General features: G+C 38.6%; 1 protein-coding gene across 7 annotated transcripts in view; it reads right to left on the bottom strand.

Moving 5' to 3' along the window:
- The window catches only part of Fbxl4 (F-box and leucine rich repeat protein 4), a 79,572-nt gene that overhangs the window by 34,860 nt on the left and 24,038 nt on the right, over window positions 1-20,674 (bottom strand). For all 7 annotated transcript variants that reach the window (XM_036177557.1, XM_036177553.1, XM_036177554.1 and 4 more), the window contains 2 exons: window positions 15,002-15,347; window positions 8,222-8,466 (listed from right to left, as the gene is read on the bottom strand). In XM_036177557.1, the coding sequence (XP_036033450.1) occupies window positions 8,222-8,466; window positions 15,002-15,347 (591 nt within the window). The remainder of the gene's footprint in view (window positions 1-8,221; window positions 8,467-15,001; window positions 15,348-20,674) is intronic.

Here is a 20,674-nt window from a genome sequence, read left to right as displayed (position 1 = left end):
AGAGGAGTGATGTCATGCCTGGGTTCTACCAATATTGTACTGGTTTCTGTATAATTTAACTAAGAGGAACAAGGGCAAGAGCAGGATGCCTTGAGGACACCCCAGCACTTACAGAAGAAAGGAGAGCCCACTGGATCCACAAGGTAGTACCAAACATGGTGACAGCCAGGTTCTGAATCTCCTTCCCAAGGTGGCAGTGCTGAATGGTGAGAGACTTCCAACACACCAGATCCAACTCCAGTACAGTCTGTTTTCCATTGCCTTTTAAGTACAATTCACTTATTTATTAACATTTTATACTGAGTTCTATAAGCTTCTTCATGTCCTTCAGCAACTGAAACAGATCCTTGGTGCATATAGTCCTTAGCATTACTATAGGATGATGGCTAGTACTATCAACTTTACAGATGAGAAATCACTGAGAAGACAAGCCTCTGGGTATGTCTATGAGAGATTATCTAGATTCCATTAGCTTCTGGGAATATGTGATGGATTACTGTGTCTATCAGCCTTTAGGCAGGTCTGTGGAGGGTGATCTAGTAACATTGACTGAGGTGGGAAGAGCCAACTTTCCCTGAGGACAGCACTATTCCAAGGGCTGGGGTCCTGGGCCAAATAGAAAGGAGAAAGTTCACTGCAAACCAGAACTCTGCTCTGTGCTTCCTGACTGCAGGCACAAGGGGACCACCTGCTCCAAGCATCTGCTGCCATGACACACTGCACCCAGAACCGTGAGCCAAACAAACTCTTCCTTCAGCTGCTTTTCTCAGGGGATTCTGTCACAGCATCAAGACAAGTAAGAGATACATTTGGCATTTAAAAAGCCGTTGAGTAAATCTTCCAATGATAAAGATCCACTTCATAAATTTAACTGTCCTTTTGTTGAAAGTAGATTTTTCATACAATATATTCTGATCACAGTTTCCCCTTCCCCAACTTCTCCCAGAGCCTCTCTCTATATCCACCCAAAGCCATGCCCTTTCTTTCTTTCTCTCAAAAGAAAACTGGCACCAATAACAAAAACCCAGAAATAAACAGAAAAAAAAGAGCCAAAGAAAGAGCACAAGAAACACATATAGCCACAGCACACACACATTCACTCACACAGAAATCCCATAAAACACAAAATCAGAAACCATAATATATAAGCAAAAGATACTTGTAAGGTTAAAAAAAAATGTCTAGACAAAGCATTATAAGAAAAATAAACTTCCAAAAATACCCTTGAGTTCCTTTTGTGTTGGCCATCTCCTCCTGGACATGAAGCTTGCCCTTGGGTGGGGTTTGTATACCCAGTGATACTCCACTAGAGAAAACGAATTTTTCCTTTGCCAGCAGCTGGCAATTAAAGAAAACTTATGGGTTAGGAACAGACACTTGTGTCTACTTCCCCTCTCAGTGCTGGGGTCCTATCTGACTTTGACCTGTGCAGACCCAGTCTTAAAGTTTTAGTGAGTAAAGGTACTTTTCTTTTCACAGGCTCAAATTACTTCCCCAAATTGGACAAATTAACATTGCTACTTCACTTTGTGTACACATTAGTTATGGTGAGTGATTCACTTATAAATTAGCAATCTAAGAATGAATGTTGGCTTTCAAAAAAATCAAAAGGTCCTATTTTTAATTTAATAATTTCCAAAATGATTTGCAGATTAGCAAAGTTAAACAGAAGTACGTGAACTCTGAGAACTAGATGCATTAGTTTTCTTATCTCTTTATGGTCTTCGCTACTGGGCAAGGCACTTTTATTTACATTTCTTTTTCATACTTAGGTTAGAATGACTTGACATTCCTTTTCTTTCTTTGCTCTCATTATGGAAAACTTTTCCTCCAAAGAACATATAGAGGAGTGCCAAGTTAATCACCAAAAACCTCATCATTAACAGACGGGAAAATTTCAAGCTGATGATAGATGATAGAATTGGAAGGCACAAGGAAGACAATGCCCATTCTTTTTTTCCCTTTTTTTTCTTTTTTCTTCTTTCTCTCTCTCTCTCTCTCTCTCTCTCTCTCTCTCTCTCTCTCTCTCTCTTTCTTTCTTTCTTTCTTTTTGACAAAGTTTTTCTGTATAGTCCTTGCTGTCCTAGAACTCACTCTGTAGACCAGGCTAGCCTTGAACTCACACAGATCCACCTGCCTCTGACTCCTGAGTGCTGGGATTAATGGCATGCACCACCACTGCCAGATGACAATGACCATCCTTATATTACTCTTTTACCTTTCCCCCCTCCTGCCAAGATTCAGATACGCATTACTTTTACTCTGAGTAGGTTAACTAATTTATATGCTCATATTCTCTTTCTGACTTTACATAATGTATCAATCCCACAAAGGCAGCAGCAACAGACTCAACCAACCATGCATGAATCATGTCTTAATGTGCTCCATGGAAGGTTTTTTGTTTTTGTTTTTGTTTTGTTTTTTTTTTTTTTTAGCAGATAATTGAACCCAGGGCCTTGCATTTGCTAGGCAAGTGCTCTACCACTGAGCTAAATCCCCAACCCTGGGACTTTTATTTCAACGAAGTTACACAGATATTTCTGCATTGATCAACTAGTTATTCATCTCGATTATGACATGGGCCATATGACTTGGAAGGAAAATAACTTACTTCCCCCAGCCTGCTTGTTCTACATTGTGAATTCTCATCTAGTATTACTCGATGTTAAGTTTATTTACTTTTTTTTAGAACTTCCTTTTTAAATTTTTCCCCTTTTATTAAAAATAGATTCTTGCTGGGCAGCACTGGGATACGCCTTTAATCCCAGTACTCAGGAGGCAGAGCTCAGTAGATCTTTGTGAGTTTGAGACCAGCCTGGTCTACAGAGCAAGTTCCAGGATAGGAACCAAAACTACACAGAAAAACCCTGTCTCAAAAAACAAAACAACAAAAGAGATTCTTTTCTCATACACTATATCCTGATTATAGATTCCCTCCCTCTACTCCTCCAAGTTCCTCCCCACCTTCCTTCCCATCTCATTAGAGAAGAACAGGCTTCTACAAGATAACAACAAAACATAACAAAATATAATATAATAAGATAAAACAAAAACTATGACATCAAAGTTGGACAAAACAAACCAACAGAAGGAAGAGCCCAAGAAAAAGTACAAGAATCAGAGACTCTCTCTTACACAATAAACTGGAAGCCATAATATATACTCAGAGGATCTGGTACAGACCCCTGTGAGCCTTGTACATGCTGCCTGTTTCTGTGAGTTCATGAGCTTTACTCATGTTAATTTAAAGGGCCTTGTTGTCTTGGTGTCCTCCATCCCATCTAGCCCTTACACTCTTTCCACTTCCTCTCCTATGGGGTTCCCTAAGCTCTGAGGGGTTTGATTTGATGGAATCATCCCACCTGTGTGTTCCCAGGTTTCTCTCTTTAAGGGTTTTTATGAGCCTACATTTTGAAAGACAACCCTGGATTAGGTCTGCTGCTATGAAAAAGGGGGTTTCTGGAAAGAAATGAATTGCTTATTCTTACAAGCTGAATTAATATGTCTAGAGCAGTGGTTTTCAACCTTCCTAATGCTGTGACCCTTTAATACAGTTCCTCTGGTTGTGGTGATCCCCCCAACCATAAAATTATTCCATTGCTGCTTCATAAGTATAACTTTGCTACAGTTATGAATCATAATGTAAATATCTGATATGTGACTCCCAAAGGGGGTCACAACCCACAGTTTGAGAACCATTACTCTAGAGGAATACATACATAAGGAATACTTTACTAAATAATTTGTACCCTAAAATAATTAACATCACATGAATGAGTATTTTAATGTGAGTTTATTAAAAACAAAATAAAAGGTGGTAATGATCAAAATCTGCCTGATGCATAGAGATAAGAAGAAAATTAGATATAAATGTCCATGGTTTCTGATTTTTAATACTATGTTTTGCTAGCTGCGCCTACAACTGTTATGATACAGCAAACTTAGGATGTTTTTAATTCCAAATAATTCAGAACATTATTTAATATATATGGTCTAAAAAGAAAGCTATTAAGCCCCAAACTTCTTAGTTATTCTACATGGCACTATCCACCAATGGTAGCTGTCCTAGTTAAGGTTACTATTGCTGTGATGAACCGCCATGATCAAAAGCAAGTTGAGGAGAAAGGGTTTACTCAGCCCACAACTCCAAATCATAGTCCATCACTGAAGGAAGTCAGGGCAAGAATCTAGAAGCAGGAGCTGATACAGAGGCCATGGAGGGGTGTTGCTTACTAGTTTGCTCCTCATGGATTGCTTAGCCTGCTTCCTTACAGAACCCAGGACCACTATCCCAGGGATGGGACACCCATAATGGGTTGGGCCTTCCCCAAGCACTAGTTAAAATTTTCATTTGAGACTCTCTCCTCTCTAGTGACTCTAGCTTGAGCCAAGTGGACATAAAACTAGCCAGCACATATAGATAGGAGAGAAACAAGTTTCAAAACTGTATTACTAGAAGCCAACAAGCTAAGAGACAACCACTTATAATATGGGCAGGTAAAAGATAAGCACACAAAAGGTTTTAATATACTCCTCATGCTATAAAACTCAAACTCTGTCAAGACAGCCATTGTGCTTTGAATATGAAATGTCCCTCCTAGGCTCATATGTGTGAATAGCTAGCTGATCCCTAGCTCTTTTGGAAGGTTGGAGAACCTTTGGCACGTGAAGTTTCACTGGAGGTAGTGGGTGACTGGTTGGGGGAGCAGGGGAAGGTGGCTTTATATATCTGATTCCTGTTCTTTCTGCCTCCTCAGTGTAGATGTACAGTCAGCCTCCTCCTCTTGCTCCCATGTCCTCCCCATTTACTGCCATACCTTCCTCACCATCATGGGCCATACCCCTCGAGAACAGTAAAACAAAATACCCCTCCCCCCAAAGAGCATTTTATCTCAGCAACAAGAAAGTAAATAAGGTAATAACCAATAAAGCTCTTGAACCCAAAAAAACATCCAAAAATGTTTCCTGATGAAATGAGTATGAACAGATATAGAGGCCAGGGATAAAATTCTACATCGAGGGAGGGATATCAAAGAGACTCGGCACCTATTGATTTAAACGGCACTGCTAAAGTGGACCCTAGGTTTTTAAGCAGAACATTATGATTAAGCGTTAAAGCACAAACAGGCAGAGAGGCAAGTGAATACACAAGACTTTAGTGTCAGGATGTATAGCAAAGGAGAATTAGATAGAATTGATTTTCACAAGTAATGATATGCATGGGCAGTACCCATAAATCTGGGACTGGAAGTAGGTTTTAATAACTGATTAAAATTTTTCTTTATTCAAATTTAACCATTTTCTTTGTTTAAAGGTTCTGATGATAAAAGGTTCTAAAAGTTCTTTAAAATCTACCCAGTTATAACTTTCACAAATAAGATTTTAGACCACAAATGGCAGCCAGCTTCTTCCCAAATACTCATCCAGAACAGCACCAGTGGTCTCTACCATAAAATGTGCTTTTTTTCTTCGATGTATTATATAAATAAATCTTCACAGGAATGCATATAAATAGAGCACTACTTATTCATAGATGATTCATTAATAATCAACCCATGCATATTTATTGTTTATTCTGAGAAGGCAGCCTCCAAGTCATAATGACTGTCAATTCAGTCAAGTCGAGGAGCCAAAAGCAATCAGCAGACAAAGTTGCAGCATGCCCTACCCTACCTTTCTCTCTTTGTATTTAAATACATTTCTAAATGAGAACAGAGGCTGTACCGAAAGAAATGCTGGCAATGTATGGTTTGGCTAGATGACGTACTGCAGTAAGATATGGGTAACTGAAATGGATAGTAGTCTGTGACCATGCAGACAGCCCCAGAACAACAAATTTAGGTGAACTGAAAACCCGAAGCAGAACTGCTGATGAGAAAGCAGACCGGAGCCCGAACTGCAAACAAGACCCTACCCACTGCCAGTCTAAATAACCAGCACTGTTGAGATTCCTCCTCACAGCTGAGGCTTCTTCTCTTGCTTATTTCAAACTACAGTTTCTAAAAACTTGTTTGATATAACTTTTACAGTGCACTCACTGTTGTTATGATCATACACATCACTGTGTAAAAGACACACCTCGGTTTCTCAACACCATTTTCCTTAATGTCTATATACAGTCACTAGCTGCCACCCTGGTTTTTTGTTTTGTTTTTGTTTGTTTTGTTTTGTTTTTGTTTTTCAAGACAGGACTTCTCTGTATAGCCCTGGCTACCCTGGAACTTACTCTGTAGACCAGGCTGGCCTCTAACACAAGACATCCACCTGCCTCTGCCTCCCAAGTTCTGGGATTAAAGGTGTGAGTCATCACCGTCCAGTGTGAGTCATCACCGTCCAGTATCCTGTCATTTTCAATGAAAGTATGCAAAGACTATGCTTACATGTTTATCTTCATAGCTTTTTCTTCATTTGTAGAAGGAAGTCCTATATTAGATGTCACAAATATCTTTTTACATGGTCAATAATACCTGCTACCATGCCTTGACACATAAGGTGAAAACAGTTAAGGATCTACTTAAAATTGTTTTTATTACACTTATTTGTCATAAGGGTTAATATGTTTGGGTGCATGCACAACTTAGTGTCTGTGAAAATCAGAGGACAATTTGAGGATTCCATTTTCCCCTTCTGTCTTGTCAGTTCCAGAGATCCAACTCAAGTTTTCGGCAAAGGCAGCAAGAGCCCTTATCCACTAAGTCATCTTGCCAGCTCCTAACTTCCTAATTAATTTTAATAACAGAAAATTAATTTCTCTAGTGGAAATCACTGAGGCAAGAGCTGGGCCTTTATAATGTAAACCATCTTTACTGATACCATTTGTTCCATCTCATATTGTTTGACTTAAGTTTATGATCAACAGTATATGCTCAAAACAGCCATAATTAGTTTCAGTTCTTATCAGTCTTATTAGCAGTGAGGAAAATTTACAGATGGAATGTTTGAGACAGAGAGAACTACCATTGGAATTCAAGGACCCAACAGAGATACTTGGCCTTTGAAGTACTTTGGAAGAACAGTGGAAGGTCTCAGAAGTGGCCTCAGAAGCAAAGTTCATCTGGCTTCTCCTGCCTGCTTATCTCTTCCCCTTAGACAGAGTCACAAAAAGCAGTATTCCTCTTACCCAAGACAGGTTAGAGAAATTGAACTTCATCCTCCCAACTCGTAACAAAACCTAAACCTGTTATTCTAACCTTTCCTTACCTTCCTGTCCACAGTCAAGATCTCTGGCTGGCCCTACCAGCACAGCCCCGCAATCTCAGCTGCTTAGGGGGCAGAAGCAGGAAGATTCTAAGCCAGATATCTACTTGATTACAAAGCAAGTTCAAAACCACCTGGGTGGCTTAGCAAGACATTGTCTCAAAATAGAAAGTAAAATAACAGTAACAAGAAGAGCTAGGGATATACAGATCAGTTCACGAGCATTTGCTTGGCATGAATGAGACCTTAGGTTCAGCCCCAGCAACAGGATAAAGGAACATTTATTAATTTGAAATAACAGAGAGTGTCTCCAAAGTTTCTCCTCCATGTTTGACTTTATGGAAATGATGAGATCATATGGCACATACAAGAACAATCATCAAGGTTAAGATAAAAGCACCTGTTTGTATCCTAGGAAAAATTACTATGGCATTACTAAATGAATATGCACTTCTGCTAGCTTTCGAATGTTTAACAGGTGACATTTAATAGTAAGGAAACTAAATGCTTAAATAGAAAGGAGCAGAAACACCTGGGCAGGTCTGCAAGCGCCGTCCTCTATTTAGCATGCAATTTCATTTTCAACATAATTAGCTTAAATGAGCTTCTAAATTTGGGTGATGTATTGCACATGTAATTAAGATTTAATTAAAAATGTTCTGTAATAAATTGTTTTCCATTTCTGACAAATCACATTAGAGAGGTAGATTTTGATTTGGAAATAGTTTTTTAAACGTGTTAATCATCTGTGCTGAAAATATGAGAAAGAAAAAAAGCAGTTCAGTTGAAAGTCACTTGAGATTTAAATAAGAGGTAAAGGATACAGCTGGCCCTTACATCATTATGAAGTTTAACTGAAGAGGATAGTTCACTCATTCGTTTTTATAAACATTAATATTCTAACCATGAACTTGATTTTTTTTGATTCTTATAAAATATACAAATACAGTTTACTGTACTGTGAAAGTACTTACATACAAGTCTAGTCTCTTGATAAAAAGCTTCAAGAAAGTTTTGTAACTACCTGCTAAATCCTGACACGGAGATGAAACCCCTGTTGCCAGTCCAAGACAGATTAAGCCACTGGACGAGAGCACATCGAGCCTGTAGGAACTCCAGTGAAGTATCGTCTAGCTTCGCCCAGTATGGCTGCAGATTGAGGTGGATATACTGCAGAGGATCGCAGCAATGCTGGTGGAGAAGTCTGCAAGTCTGTGCTAATCTACACAGGTCTGGTAGTGAAAGATGGTTCAGAATCAGTTGAATGAGCTATATAAAACAGAAAGCCAAGATCATCAAGAGTGAAGGACGGTATCACTTTTTTCAAACACAGAATGTGGTCTAATAAAGAGCAGTATCACAGTTTCAAACAATATCTTCACAAAACAGATGAATCAACATTCACCGAAGTGTCCAATAGAAACATACTACACACACATTAGATTTTACTTAATTTAAAAACTGCTCAAATTCTCAACTCATGTTGACAACTCATTTCATACTGTACAAAGATACATACACTGGTAATTGGTGGATAATAAAGATGTTCATAGACAACATTATCTACATGCCGGTCACTGGTGAGAACAACAGAAAAGAACTTCCACTCGGTTCTGGTGGTTTCAGTAAGCAGGATGTTTTCCTAACACTGACAAAGATAAGCACACAGTGTCATTGAAGACCTACCAGGTCCTGACTCCAGAGAGCAAGTAAACTCCTGCTACACAAGTGCCATTTATAGGTGGGGGCAAAGCCGGTGAAGAGTCCAGTGGTGAGAACGGGGTTACCCAGAGCTTCACTGGACTACAGAAAAGGAATGAGGACTATAGAAGGGATTCAAACTACAGTGGCACAGCGAGCTTTGTGAAAGAAAAAGAGTAACCACACAGGGTGCTCCGGGAAGCTGGAAGGAGATAGCTAGGAGCTGAGAACTGAATTCCGGGACAGGAGGAAAGAGGAATCCCACCGATGGCAGCTAGCAGCAATGATGGGGCAACACTCACCATCAATGAAGGGGAGACAAAAGATAACTTGAATTACAATTATCTCTTTGAACTAGTCTAAGATTTGTTTTCCAGTTGGGGCTTTCTAAACTAATTTTCAAGAACAATGTCTTAAGTGGCCTAAACTGAACCAAGAATCATAATGAAAAATTGTGTATTTGCTTAATGATAAAAAAATCTTTAGATGAGAGAAGGTAAGTTTTTTAATTTAACACAAACTATCTATCTGAATTTTCTCCGTAAGTAATTATACCATTTAGCATAAATGATCTTCTTCAACTGATCATATAAATTCAGTATTAATGTTCGATCAGAATTTCACTGTTTTGTACCAAATATTTTAACATTCAGATGAACAATAGTCTTTAAAGTTTCAAGGGTATTTATAAAACAAGAGCAGTTGTTGGTTAACATGTTGTATCTAATAAGGTTTGCTAATTACTTTTAGCATTGAACTTGGCTGTAAAAATGACTTGAGGATGTGGTACGTTTGCATACATACTTATTAGAAAAATAGAAATAAAAATTATTTGCATAAAAGCTAAAAAGATTCTCTTTGACCAATACTTAGTCCATTTTCTAAACTTTCTCCTGGGCCTATTTTTTGCTACTTTATAAAATCCAATTTTACAAAATGAACAAAATACAAAATCATTAAGTTAGCAAGAATCCTAACCATCCTCCATGATGATATAGGTATAGTTGGGTTACCTGTCTCTAAGTACAGATCCCATTATTTCAGGTCAGCTTAAACCACCCCTTCTCCTGATAATGCTTTTTAGCACTTTCCCATCCCCTGATTCTCAACCTGCTCACTAGTTTTAAGTGCCCATGATGCAATCAATAAGAGCCCACTGAAGAATCCCTATCATACCCAAACAATTTAACAAATTTCCATCATCCTGATAGCCTTGTTAACATATACAAACAAAAAACATGCAGGTAAAAAATTAGAAAAGCCAAACCAGAAGAAATGTGGAAAATGAAGTAACACTTCCCCAACACCAGAGGAAAGCACTACTGATAGTTCTTTTCTGATCTCTTCCAGATAAATGACCTTCTATTCTTGGTTATGCACTAAAACAATGAGACTACATTCACTGCTTAGCATCTTGCTTTTCTTATCCAATGACATATCCTGTAGATCTTTATCTGTACACACAGACTTACCTTATTCCATTTCACACACGTGACAAAAGAACAATAAAAGAGTTGCTTATTGATGTATTTCCTGCTGTTTTCTTATTGCAAATAATATTGCAGTATCCTTGTGTGTATGTATGCATGTTCATCTTGGCAAACTGGCAATATATCTTTAGAGTAAGTTGCTCTTCTGAATGTTCACATCAATTTATATATTCATAGTGTATACAAGTATCCATTCACTTACATATCTGACAATACTGGTATTAAACTTTACCATTCTGCAAGGCACAAGGGCAGCAAACACACTGAGCTGTCTTTCTTCCTCCTCCTCCACCTCCTCTTCATCCTCCACCACCTCCTCTTCATCCTCCACCACCTCCTCTTCCTCCTCCACCACCTCCTCTTCCTCCTCCACCACCTCCTCTTCCTCCTCCACCACCTCCTCTTCATCCTCCACCACCTCCTCTTCCTCCTCCACCACCTCCTCTTCATATTCCTTTCTACTTTTGCTACCATTGTAATTACAGAAATTTAATCCCAAATGTTTTCTTCTTTCCTCCTGGTCTATTCAAGGACTCAACTATTTATCTATCTACCATTTCTCTCATTTCAATAACCTTCGATGTGAACCAAGTTTTCTTCTACAGTTTAAGTGTGTATGTTAGAATGAAAGTGAGAATCATGGCCACTTTTCCAGAATTTTCTTCATTATTTTCATTTTCGTGGGTGAACTTTTCAAATAAAAAAAATCTGTTTTTATTTCAGTTGGGACTTCATTAAACACACTGCAACTTTAAGAAAAGTTGACACAGTGTTTGAAGGAGCCATGTGTATGTGGATACACATGCATGGCACTTTTGTCTTATTGTATCCTTCTTGTCAAGGGCAATGTATGACTTAACATTTAATCTTTTATGTCCCAGGAGTTTCTAAAGCTATGGGTATTTATCTATAACTCTGACATCTGTCAACCAATTTTTATTTCCAAATTCTCCTGAATATTCTAATATATAATCATCTTGTCTGCAAATGATTTTATAGCCTACTTTTCAAAAATTACACCTCTTATATCTGTCTCATGTCTATAGTACTAACTAAAACTTTCAGAATAGTATTAAATAACATTGTTTGTAGATTCAATTTAATTCAATTCACTTAATATGAGCCATGAAGGTGAGATACATATGTAGTTTCAAAACTTTAATAAACCTATTTTTTAAAGACATAGTCTCATTCTGTAGGCTTGGCTGGCCTGGAACTCACTTTGTAGACATCTCAATTCAGCTACATTTTTCAAGTGTCTCAAGAGTACATAAGGCTACTGGCTACTAGCCAGCACCTGGTATTTCTAGTGTTTCATAACTATATATTAGCTAAGTTAGCAAACAACAAAGTACTTACTTTAAAAAGTAGATAAAAATACAGATACCTTTCCAGCTTTGATTCTGCCAGCTAGTTTTGCTACCTACTAGAGTAGACCCTGAGATTTTGTCCTTTTGACTTAGTGCTGTAGTATTATCATCTTGACTCTCTAATAGAAAAATATGCTTAAATACCAGGAATAAATCTTTGAAGATCTTTGTATTACTTTAAAATAATTCTATTTTGCATTATTTTACTTGTGTAGCAATAAATAAATATTAACAAAATGGTCTGAAGTTATCTATTCTTGTTTAGTCTTATACAGTAATACTGGTTCATAAAAATTAATTTTTCTTTATTATATGTAAGTTTAATATTGATAGACTGTTAAATGCTTGAAAGAAAATATGAATTATCTGACCTTGGCAAATGAGGTACCTTAAAATTTACAGAATAATGTATTTTTTAACAAAAATATTCAAATTAATTTTCATAGAATTCTTTTCTTTCTCTTTCTTTCCTTTCCTGAGACAGGGTCTCACTATGTAGCACTGGCTGGCGTAGAACTCACAGAGATTCATTTGCCTCTGTCTCCTGAGTGCTGGGTTAGGGTATGTACCACCATGCTAGCTCCATAGAACTTTTAAATAGTTATTGTAACAAGACATTCTGGACCAGAGGATGAATTGCTCATTTCTTCCTGGTGAGTCAATACTTAAACAAACCCTAGCATCTTCTGGCACAGTCCAAACCAAAGCCTCCATATTAAAAGGTATATACTATGTGAAGACATAAAATATTAATATATGATATTCTGATACTTAATATAACCTTTTGAGAAAATATCAAAATATAAAAAGAATGAAAAGTCACTAAAACTATGACACTAATATGTGAAGGAGCTGTTTTGGAGTTTGATTAAATAAAAGATGACAGATTTTAGACCAAATAGACACAGCTCGTAATCGTCACTAATATAGTATCTACTGTGTATTAAGCTGTGCTCATAGGGACATCTTAGCATAAAGCACCTTTAGAGGAACACAATGAACAGAGGATGTGATGTATTCAAATGGATCCGAAACCTAGCTGATCTACTGGCTCTTGAACCTCAATCTAGTCCATGAGACTGTTCAGCCCATTTTACAACACTGATTCTTTACCTGACACCCTTTTTCATCAAACCTAATCAGTGCCCCTTCAAGAATACCAGTTCTGTCTCCTGGCTTCTTCTACAGAGTATGTTGTATCATGTATTTGAAACTCTCTACAAACTCTTACCTTTTACCATATAAAGCAGCTAAAATTTTACAATCCATTCCACAGAGATCTTCCTATTCTACTGAAGCTCCCCCATTGCTTCCTTTCACTGAGGCAGATTATACCTACAATAAATTTATACACACCTTCTCTCTCATTTATATCTCTTTTTGTTTGTTTGTTTGTTTGTGTTTTTCAACAAAGGGTTTCTCTGTGTAGCCTTGTCTATCCTGGAATTCACTCTGTAGACTAGGCTGGCCTCCAACTCATAGAGATCTGCCTGACTCTGCCTCTCAAGTGCTGGGATTAAAGGCATGCCCTACCACTGCCTGGCTCACTTAGATGCTCTTAATTGTGGAATAAAACACAAATATAAAATTGCCTGAATATTATGGGCAATTTCTGGAATATCAGCTATTATTCTATATACTTCTCTTCCATTCAAAAAGTTATACAAAAAGTGTAAAGCATGAAATTATAATCATGTATCTTCTCTAGATTTTTAGCAAATATTTACTAATTCAAAATTATCCAAATCCCCATCCCAATCAATTTTACTAAGCACTAGAGAATCACAGCACCTTACAGCCCCTGGCTGGCTGGGAAAAAGTGCAATGCTCTTGGTAAACTCTGAGGATGGTCTTTGATGCAGTAGAGCAGGTGGTTCTGCAATGCAAGCAGTCCTACAGCTGCTGTCTGTGTGCATGGGGCATCTCCCACACTTTCCTTGTCAGCTCTAACTGCAGGCATGCAGAAATACAGGCTACAGCCGTTCTTCTCACCTCTGAATAGTCACTTCTCTCTGCCTCCATCACTCCTTTTAATGCTATAAACTAGGTAGTATTAGGTTTGGATAAAACTCAAAATCATTTACAATATATTAAATCTAAATTCCCATCTTAACCATTTTTGGAAGTAGGTAAAAATGAAAAGTGATTCACTTTCTAGAGGTGAACTGCTGCCAAATAGATCTTAGAGCCCCCAAGGAACAGCATATCACCATCTCAGCCCATCTCTCCCTACTCAATCTTCCCATGTAGCCTCCCTCTACCCTGTAAGGTATGGATGACCTTCCAAAATCTGTGATGTCCAGAAAAGTCTGGGTGAAACCCTGGGTCTATGCCTACTGACTGACACTTTGGACTCTTAAGTTTTATACCTAACAACTTTAGCCACTTTAGAGATGTACCACAGCATCTTAATGATAAACTGTTCAAGAGGTTGCCTAATCATTCCATGCAAGTTTAGCTACTTGTATCATTATGATCAAAAGTAAAATACTCATCCAATTATAAAAATGATATCTAGATGGGTTATTTGGATCTAAAATTTTCATATCAAAAAGGATCACACTGTATTTTAGCAGCACACAGTTTTCAAAAGAAGACATAAATGCCTAGTCTACTTGATCCCAGGGCATTAGAAACAGGTAGGGAGATATTTTGCATCACACCTCTACAGAATATTCCTGGCATTTAATGTCTGGAGGTAGGGAGGTTAAATAACCATAGAAAGACTCCCAAAAAGACACCCTGAAAACAAAATTTCAAACTAGATCTCAAACAGGTATTTCTAATGAAAGGAACACTGGGCCAGCCTAGACCAAAATTCATAGTTCAAATATAGACTAGAGATGGTAAAGAGGATGACCCTCAGGTAGGCTGTGCTATTAAGTGGGATAGGCATTCTCCTACTAATCTTCAGCCTAATGGGTATAAAGTCAAGCACAGACTGCTATACTATACAATTAAGAAAAGGGAAGTACAGTTTATTATGGTGTATGTACTGGGTTCTTACCAAGTACTGACAGAACAATACATGTTTAATAGTTTATCCAGAGTCTGAAGTCAATCCAAAACAAAAGTAAAATTATTTAAAATAAGTTTAATTTTTTCCAAACCGCAAATCTCTAACACCTGAGATTTTATGCGTCTCACCAATGCTATTCCTCTGACACCTAGCAAGGCAGGCATTTGTTTCAGCATTACAACTCTGTCGCGCTACATTCAATATGGCAATTACTTCTGGCTTACCTCATATGGCAGTTTATCGAAATACCCATTATTTGGCCCATCCCCAAGGGCAGCACTGCTAAACTTTTTGTTAAGACCATCCATTCCACAGCCATCCTTTTCTTCATAGTCATCATCTTCTAGATCATTCATGTCAACAAGGGAAGTCTTGAGAGAGAGCAGTGGCTTGTCCTTCGTACCATGTAGCACAACTGCATCTAATTCGGTGTAATAATCCAGAAGAGAACTATTTACTTCCAGTCGTATAAGATTTGTGGGGAAATTTATCTGCTTAATACAGGGTTTAAACTGGCGAGCCTGGGAAGCATTCACCTTCGTAGGTCTCTCTGACCAAAGAATCTCCCATCTGTCAAAGAAAGAAAGGTCCCTACAGTTTAGAATGAGATCTACCAGTACTGTTAGGGTACAATCCCCCACTCAACTAATGCAGTGTGAAGTAAAGGAAACAAAAAAAGGTGAAATCAAACACAAGAGCCACTTCAAGAATATTATTTTTAAAAACAAAAAGAACTAAATGTCATATAGCTCTACTTAAAGTACTTTTACAAGCCCTCCAAAACATCTTTGTATTTCCCCCAAGATTACATATTGGTTAAAGACTAGAATCAATAGTTAAAGGTATCTGAAGAATCAAATTCAGTTTTACAGAATAATAAACACCAAGAGAAAAGACACACAAAGGACAAAGACACCCAGTGTGCACATTCTCAGCCAAGTCAGAAGCAAAGCTGATCCTTGTACTTCACAAAGGTCTCCTCTCCAGGATTTATATTTTCATTTCTAGCCTCGTACAAACTCAAACTTCCATGCTCTTTCTGTGTATGGGATTGTGTATGTGTGCAGGTGCATATATGTGGAGAAGAGAGGATAACCAAGAGCATCATTCCTCACGAACCGCCCACCCTGTCTTGTTTGGTTTTTAAAGACTGCCTCCATTTCTGCCCACACTGAGCTTACAATTGTATACCACCATGCCCAGCAGTTTTCACAGGAGCTCTGGGAATGAAACTCAGGTCCTCAGGCATTTTATTGACTGAGTCATCTCCCTAGCCTTCAAGCAATGTTTTCCGGGTTTTGAAATTCAGTCAGTAAATTTTTGTCTAGATTTTGTCAGGAACTGTCTTATATGTCCTCATCCTGAATTGTCATTTCATTATTCTTTTAGTCACACCTATATCCCTAACACGTAGTAAGTATCTAACAAATAACAAAAGAGTAACATTCTCTCCTGTCCTTATGATAGGACTCCTACTTCTCAGCCAAATTATCCTTACTTTTTTCACAGTATATTTATAACTAATTTGAATCTAAGCTCATGATGTCTTCTCCAACAGAATGTCCAATGTACTTTTATTACTCTCCCATGTCCACGTGAGTCTTCTTATAAAACTATTCTTCAAAATCCACAAATCTCATCCTCAGTTCTGTAGCACAACACCTGCAGCAGCCCCTACTCCCTCTCTGCCCCATTTCCAGATAACTAAGCAGACCCCTGTCACCTCCTTCTCTTAGCCCACACCCATTCCTATGTGTCAGCTCCCAAAACCTAAATAAATAAATAAATAAATAAATAAATAAATAAATAATGACACCAAATTCTCAATGGAGACTCTAAAAGCCAAAAGGGCCGGGGGCAGATGTGCTGCAGATTCTAAGAAACCATAGTTGCCAGCACAGACTACTATACCCAGCAAAACTTTCAATCATCACAGATGGAGAAAATAAGACATTACATGATTAAATCAAATTTAAGCAGTATCTATATACAAATCCAGCCATGCTAAAAGAAAATTCTACCCAAAAGAGGTTAACTACATGAAAGAAATAATAAGAAAACACAAGGAAATAAATAATCCAGGCCAGCAATGTAAAAAAAAAAAAAAAGGAAAACAAACACAAATATATACCATACACACACACACAATAAATAACAGGAATCAACAATCATTGGTCATTGATATGTTTCAACATCAATGGTCTCAATTCCCTATTGCTGGTGGGAGTGCAAACTTGTACAGTGTGGTGGTTCCTCAGGAAGATGGGAATCTGTGACTCTAGGCATATACCCAAAGAATGTTTCATCCTACCCACAGACACTTGCTCAACTATATTTCATTGCTGCTCTATTGATAACAGCCAGAAAGTGGAAACAAACTAGATGTCCTCAACAGAAGAACTGATCAAGAAAATATGGTACCTTTACAAAACGGATTATTCTACCAGTTTAAAAAAATGAAATCATGATTTTTGCAGGCAAATGGATGAAACTAGAAAAAAAAATCCTGATTGAATTATCTCAGACCCAGGAAAACAAAATGGTATGTATTTATTTACATGTGGTGCCTTAGTCAATGTTCTATTGCTGTGAAGAAATACCATGCCCATGGCAACTCTTATGAAGGAAAGCATTTAGTTAGGGCTTGCTTACAGTTCAGAGACGTAGTCCATTATCAGCATGGTTGGGAAGCATGGTGGCATGCAGGCAGACATGATGCTGGAGGAGCTGAGAGTTCTACATCCAGACTGGCAGAGAGCACAGAGAGTGCCACTAGACCTGGCTTGGGATTCTGAAACCCCAAAGCCTACCCCTAGTGACACACTTGCTCCAACAAGGCCACACCTACTCCAACAAGGCCACACCCACTCCAACAAGGCCACACCTACTCCAACATGGCCATACCTCCTAATCCCCCTCAAGTAGTGCCAATCCCTAACGACCAAGCATTCAAATAGATGAACCTATGGGGTCATTCCTATTCACACTATTACATTTCATTCCCTGGTCCCCATAGGGTTGTAGCCCTATCACAATGTAAGCATGCATTCAGACCAACCTCAAAAGTTCCTACAGTCCATAACAGTCTCAACACTGTCTAACAGTCCAAAGTTCAAAGTCTCTTCTGAGACTCACAACAATCTTTTAACTGTAACCCCTACAAGATAAAAATAAACAAGCCAGTCACATACTTCTAACATTCATGGTACAGAATATACATTACCATTCCAAAAGGGAGGCAAGGGAACACAGTGAGGTGGACCAAAGCAAGACTGAAACCAGCAGGGCAGAAGCTGCCAAGTTCTTCTCTTGCTGGAGCTGGAACTTGGCCCCATTGTTCAATTACATCTGTATCAGCTTTCTTTTGTTGATGATTTCCTTCTCTGCTTAAGCTTTTCTTCAATTCCTTTTTAAAATTTGGAGGCTTAGCTAGGTAGGGTCTTGCCTGAGGCTACTGCTCTCTTTATTTCATTCAGGATCAGGCTTTTCTTTAAACTTTTGAATCTCCTTGAACACAGGATTTAGTTCCATTCCATTTCCTGGTACCCCTTTTCTCCTCAAACTGTATATTTTGTATTTTTCCTTGTTCCTTTTCATTATAAATCCGCATAAGAGTAGCAACTAACAACCACAGGACCCAGTCAAAACTGGCTGTCTTGAAATCTCCTCTGCCAAAGCCATTAATCCACAACTCTTCAATTTAGCCTCAGGCAGACTTTTAGGACAAGTGCAGAAAGTAGCCACATTCTTCACCAAATTATCACAAGAATGATTTCCAGGCCACTTATTAATAATCTTCCCCTCTGCAATCTCTTGAGCCGGACTGCCATAATCTACATTGCTTTCAGCACCAGTCTTCCATGCTTCTTACTTGTATGGCCCATTAATACGACACTTAAAATGTCCAAATGCTTTCCTAATCCAAAGTCCCAAAGTCCACATTCCACCAACCATAATCAGGAACAAGTCTGTCATACATAGTAAATCCCCTGCTCCCTGGTACCAACTTCTGTCTTAGTATTCTATTTCTATGAAGAGACACCATGCCCATGGCAACTCTTATAAAGGAAAGCATTGAACTGGGGCTTGCTTACAGTTTCAGAGGTCTAGTTTATGATCATCATGGTGGAGAGCATGGCACTAGGCAGGAAGACACGGCACTGAAAAAGTAGGTGAGAGCTACTACACACCTGATCCACAGACAGCAAGCAGAGGTGGGCATGGCTGGCTTGGGCTTCTGAAACCCTAAAGCCTATCTCCAGTGATATACACCTAAGTCCATACCTACTCTAACATGGCCACACTGCCTCACCCTCTCAAGTGCTACTCTCTAATGAGTAAGCATTCAGACACATGAGCCTATGGGGGCCATTCCTGCTCACATCACCACATGTGGATATTAATGTCAAGTCATTGATAACCAAGCTACAATCCATAGAACCACAGAGGGTAGGTATAGTATTATGGACTAGAGTATACTGATCTCATTAGGAAAGGAAAATAGAATAGATAATTATGAGTGGGTGTGAGGGCTTGAAGGAGCAGATTAAGGGGGTAGGGTGAAAGAAGAGGGGGACAAAGAAGAGAATACAGGGAAAGATAACTAAAATTAAGTGGCATTTGAGGAGTTGTAAGGAAACCTAACATGGTAAAAACTTCCTAAAATATGTACATATATGAAGGTAATCTAAATGATATCACTAAATAGAGGAGACAGAATACCAACTAACCACCTTTTCTCACCAAAGGAAGTAGGATTAGATTACATATAGTTGAGTTGTTAGCCAAAAGGAGTCCCATGGGAATCCTGAAACAACCCAGACTATTGCCAAGACAATACACTGCTCTCCACAAACTGACATTTGTGGATGCATTGCTGAAGACAACATGTACACAACTCACTGAACATGGAGAAGGTACCTACACATGCAGCTGCTATCTACAGTCTTCATCCCTATATTCTAACATCTTTGGTAGAGGAAAGTACTCTGCACATTACTAAAAGAGAAAAGTAAACACCAAGCCTGCCACAACCCCTTTGATCGAAAATGGTGTCTTGCCTGTAAGATATGCTAGGGCACTGGTGGAACAAAGCTTGTTGGAAGAAACAACCAATAAATGATTTGACTTCATGCCCACTCTACAAAATGGAAGCTATACTCAACACTGCTTGGGTGATCAAGAACCTAAGCCAAGACAGCCCAGGGACCTAGGTTAGAACCATACACTATAGGTCAAAAAGGCAGTGATAACATGGCTCCAGTGATATTCTGCTATACTCAGAGATGGGTGCCTTGTTCAGCTATTATCAGGGAAGCTTCCTCCTGCAGCATGTGGGAACAAATGCAGAGACCCACAGACAGACATTGGGGGATGGGGAGTGAGAGAGAGAGAGAGAGAGAGGAGAGAGAGACAGAGACAGAGACATATCTTGGAACACGCAGACATAAATGGATGTCTCCATCAAATTCCCTGACCTCAGAGCTCAGGGATCCCTGTAGAAGAGGAGGTAGAAAAAGTGCAAGAGCCAGAAGAGATGGAGAACACCAGCAAAATAAGGCCCTCTAAATTTACATGAGCAAAGCACATATGAACTCACATATGAGCTCATATGTTCTGTCGTGCTTGGTTGTTATCTCCTAGAAGCCTGTTCTTTTCTAATGAGACACAGAAAGAGAGTGGTTTCTGATTAGAAGGGAGGTGGAGAGGAACTGGGAGGAGTAGAGAGAGGGGAAACTGTAATCAGAATATATTATGTGAGAAAAGAATCTATGTTTCAATAATAAAAAAGGAATACTTTAACTCTCTATGTACACTATTTTAAAAAAATGATTTATGAAAGACATAAACTATGAACCAATAGCTGAGGAGCCCCCATGGAACTGGATCAGGCCCTC

This window comes from Onychomys torridus, chromosome 2 (genome assembly GCF_903995425.1).
Source record: "Onychomys torridus chromosome 2, mOncTor1.1, whole genome shotgun sequence".
NCBI lineage: Eukaryota > Metazoa > Chordata > Mammalia > Rodentia > Cricetidae > Onychomys > Onychomys torridus.
The sequence above is the reverse complement of the archived record's forward strand: the minus strand, read 5'-3'. Positions and strand labels throughout refer to the sequence as shown.